We start from the raw sequence: 4,458 nt of genomic DNA, 5'->3' as shown, positions 1-4,458 counted from the left end.
TGGGTGTCGAAGTGGGAGCTGTTGGCAGTAGAGCTGCATATTGGAAATATGAAAGAGAGTATGGAGCTGATTGAGAATGATTTTTGGAGAGTTCAATACTACCCAATGAGAGAGAAGAATATTGGTAAAGATTATGACAAATAACTGAAGACTGGAGAGATTGCTTTCTCAATGGAAGAGACCAAGCGTTTTCACTGTTTAATGTTAGATGGAAGGTCTTTTCATAAGCAATAATGATGTTACCAAGAAATCCTAGAATCGTATGACAATCCAAGCGGAAGTTAGGATGATAGAGATAAGGTTAAGAGTCTAGTTTTTCAGATGGGTTTTAGTTTTTGGGGCGCCATCAGGTTTTATTGCTTTGCCAACTCTGCTGGTCCTTGTAAGTTAAGCAACAAATTCATGGAATCAAAATGATGATGTAAGAGGCATCTAGACACATTTGCAGGAAAAGAAACTTTCTTAGACAAAAGGCTTCCAGAAAGATATACTGTTGAATCAAAGCCTATGACTTTCATTTTTGCTAGACGGAGAACACAGTTTAAACATATACATATGTGGCTTATGGAACTTGGAGTGTTAATAATTAGAAGTAGAACTATAAGTACAAAACAAACAATTCCAGTTATAATATCACTTCAAGTACAGAACAGAACTTTGATGGCAATAATAGTCATTTAGTGAACAACAGAACATCATTTTCACTCTGCAGCTACATGATCATCATCATTTCCCCCATTCTTGGTATCTGCCAAAGTCCTAATATCGTTACTTGCATAGTTGTCCTTGTAGGTCTTTGAAGCATTATTGTTGTCATTCTCAGCCGAATTCCATTGTTGTGAGTGTTGCTTCGAGCAGCATTGTTGTTTTCATTCTGACCTGCATTTTCATTATTGTAGGTATAAGCAGTCTTAGTTTCATCCTGATTTGTGGTTTCCCGGTTGTTTGTATTTCCTTGAACATCATCATTGTTATCATTCTGGCTTGCATTGTCATTGGTGCTGTTGTTGTCATTGTTTAAATTCTGGGAAGCATTATTCTCGTTCTGATCTGCAATTTCTTTGTCAGCAATCCTCTGAGCAGCGTTGTTCTCAGTGTTACCTGCATTCTCATTGTTGGTGTTGATTTGAACAACATTGTTATTCTCATTCTGAGTTACATTCTCACCGTTGGTGTCGATTTGAACAGCATTATTGTTCTCATTCTGACTTGCATTCTCGCTGTTGGTGTCAATCTGAACAGCATTTTTGTTCTCATTCTTAGTTGCATTCTCACTGTTATTGTTGTAATTCTGGGAGGCATTGTTCTCATTCATACCTGCTTTCTAATTGTTGGTGTCGATTTGAACAGCATTATTATTCTCATTCTGACTTGCATTCTCACTGTTATTGTTGTCATAGTTCTGAGAAGCATTATTCTCATTCCGACAGGCATTTTTGTTGTTGGTAATGCTCTGAACAGCATTGTTCTCATTCTCACTTGCATTCTCATGGTTGTTGGTGTTGATCTGAACAGAATTTTTATTCTCATTCTGACTTGCATTCTCATTATTGCTGGTATTGATCTGAATAGCATCATTGTTCTCATTCTGACTTGCCTTATCACAGTTGCTGGTATTGATCTGAACGGCATCATTGTTCTCATTCTGACATGCCTTATTATTGTTGCTGATATTGATCTGAATGGCATCATTGTTCTCATCCTGACTTGCATTATCATTGTTGTTGCTCTGGGAAGCATTATTCTCATTCTGACCACCATTCTGGTTGTTGGTAACACTGTGAGCAGCATTGTCCTCGTTTTGACCAGCATTCTCATTCTTGTTGTTGCTCAGAACAGTATCATTGTTCTCATTCTGACTTGCTTTCTCATTTTTGCTCTGGGAAGCATTATTCTCGTTCTGACTTACATTGTCGTTGTCACTTGTCAGTATAGCTCTGAGCAGCATTATTCTCGTTCTGACCAGCATTCTCGTTGCTGTTGTTGTTCTGAGCAGCATTTTCATTTAAACTTGAATTGTTATTATCCTTTTCAGTAACATCTTCATTTGCATTTGCAATATCATTAGTGTTGCTCTGATTGTCACTTCTGTTGTCTCTCCCATTTACATTTGTGTCATTGCTGGTATCGTCGCCACTCTCATTCTGACCAGAACCGGCATTATCATTAGTGTTCAAGGATGCTGTCCCCCCTTTGGCAATTGAAGAATCAGAAGAATGAACTTCTTCATTCTGGCCAGTTTTTGAACTCCCAATTGTGTCTAACGAAATAAGTTTTTCTCGTGTACCCTCTACTCCAGAGTTATTGTTGGATTCATCAATCTGAACTCCATCATTTTGGCTTGTAACTGAAGATGGAAGAATCGTTGTCGATCCTCTCTGTACATCAGAGTTCTCAATCTGTCTGTAGACATCAATTTTTTCATTTAAATTTATTATTATTATTAAAATTATTATTATTAGTATTATTATTATAATTATTATTATATATTATTTATTAAATATTACAAAGCCCAATTACAAGATCCCGGAGCCCAGATCAGGTCCAACAGTGACCCAACTTGAACCAGGCCCGAGAAGCCCAAATCATTTGGGAGTTTCAGCTAGGGTTTCTAAACCCTAGCTCCCAGCCGCCGTTTCCAGAAGCCCCGCGCCGCAGCCGCCTCTCTAGCTACCAGAAGCTTCCAGATGCCTCGGCCTTTGATGCCAAGTGCTCCAATCGACGATGCCGACACCTCCAATGCCAGGTGTTTCAACCACGGCGCCACCGCCTCCGACGAAATCTCCAGAAGCCAGCTGCCCCCCCCACACGTCGCGGCTATGGGGTGAGTCACCACATAGTTTTGGTGACTCACCGAACTCCATTCCTTTGACCGGTCCGAGAGCCACACCGTCGATGGCTATAAAAGCCATCGACCACACCTGCAACAAAAAAAGGAGGAAGAACCGGAGAAAAACAGAAACAAGAGCAAAAAAAATATACCAAACATCCCAGTCAACAACAACGAAGCAAAAAAAATCGAGAGAAAAGAAAAGAGAAACCCTTACCGAGGAAGCAGAACCACCGGAGAACACCAAACATCGTCGAAGTACTGAAAATACCGAAGGTATTTTCTTAGATCTAGGAAATTCTAGGGACTTTTGGGGAATATAGATGCCGGATTCGGCCTTTAGAACCAGTGTTCGGCGCTGGAGTACGGCTGTCGGTCGAAGACCGTGTTCCCTCCGGTGAGGGAAATAATAGAGAGAGGGGAGAGAATTCTCTTCTCTCTCAGCTAGAGAGAGAAGAGAAATAAGAAGAAATGAGAGCTGGCCCGAAGGGCCAGCCGTTTTGGGTATTTTATACCCGATACAAAACGACGTCGTTTCATGATGAAACGGTGCGTTTTGAGAAGAGGGTAAACCCTGTCCGCAGTGCTCCAAGTTTGTAATCATTACAATTTAGTCACTGAAATTGATTTTTGATTATTCTAGTTTAGTCTTATAATTTTATTTTATTTTAATTTAGTTCTTACCTGTATTATACATATATTTAGGTTAAATGCCTTATTTAGTCCTTCATAATTTTTATAATTTATTTTTTAACCCGAATTAATTAAATAAGGTTAAATTACATTATTAGCATAAAGTTTTTTTGTTAATTCGAATTATGCCCTTTAATTTTAATATTTTACTTTTTAGTCACCAATATTTTATTTCTTTTCATTTTGATCCTGATTGTTTTTATATATTTTGCAATTTAATATTATTGCTTTTAAATTTATTTTAAATATTATTTATTTATAATATTAATTTTTTTCTACTTTTATATTATTATTATTATTTTCATATTAGTCACATAAATTAATATATATATATATATATATATATTAAATAATAATGTATATTTATTTTCAATATCAAAGAAAAGTGCAGTCTTAAAACAACTGGATGTCCTATTCTGGTATTTTAAATAATTAAACATTATAAAAATTATAATTTAGTTTTATTTAAATTATTAAAATTTTAATATTTATTTTTATTCATTAATATCAAAGAAAAGAGTTGTCTTAAGGTACCTAGAAGCCATTTTCTGATATTTTTTTAAAATAAATATCTTACTATATTAAAATAAATTTTTATTATCTTAAGAAAATGTTTTAGTCATTTATTTATTAATATCGAAGAAAAGAGCTGTCTTAAGGCACCTAGAAGTCCTTTTCTGATATTTCTAAATAAATAAATATTTTTATAAATATATTAATATATTTTCTTAAATATTATATTAATAAAATTTGAAATAACATAATTATAAATTAAATATATTTGAATTCTTAAAATTCTATTATTAGAGACAATTTGTAATTAAAAAAAGTATCAATTTTGGGCGTTGTAGGGGTGCTAATCCTTCCCTAAACGTAACCGACCACGAATCCCTTTTTATTATTAAAAAGAATGAATTTTTGGTTAAAACGCAGAT

General features: G+C 35.2%; 1 protein-coding gene across 1 annotated transcript; it reads right to left on the bottom strand.

Annotated features, from left to right (window-relative positions):
- Nucleotides 1-712: 712 nt before the first annotated feature.
- LOC120173325 (putative uncharacterized protein DDB_G0283431) lies at nt 713-2,309 on the bottom strand. Its single transcript, XM_039180524.1, has 2 exons — nt 1,708-2,309; nt 713-879 (listed from the first exon to the last, which is right to left on the bottom strand). The coding sequence occupies exons 1-2, from the start codon at nt 2,003-2,005 to the stop codon at nt 713-715; spliced, it is 465 nt and encodes a 154-aa protein (XP_039036455.1). The 5' UTR covers nt 2,006-2,309.
- Nucleotides 2,310-4,458: the final 2,149 nt, after the last annotated feature.

Source organism: Hibiscus syriacus, unplaced genomic scaffold, assembly GCF_006381635.1.
Source record: "Hibiscus syriacus cultivar Baekdansim isolate YM2019G1 unplaced genomic scaffold, ASM638163v2 tig00111947_pilon, whole genome shotgun sequence".
Lineage (NCBI taxonomy): Eukaryota > Viridiplantae > Streptophyta > Magnoliopsida > Malvales > Malvaceae > Hibiscus > Hibiscus syriacus.
The sequence above is the reverse complement of the archived record's forward strand: the minus strand, read 5'-3'. Positions and strand labels throughout refer to the sequence as shown.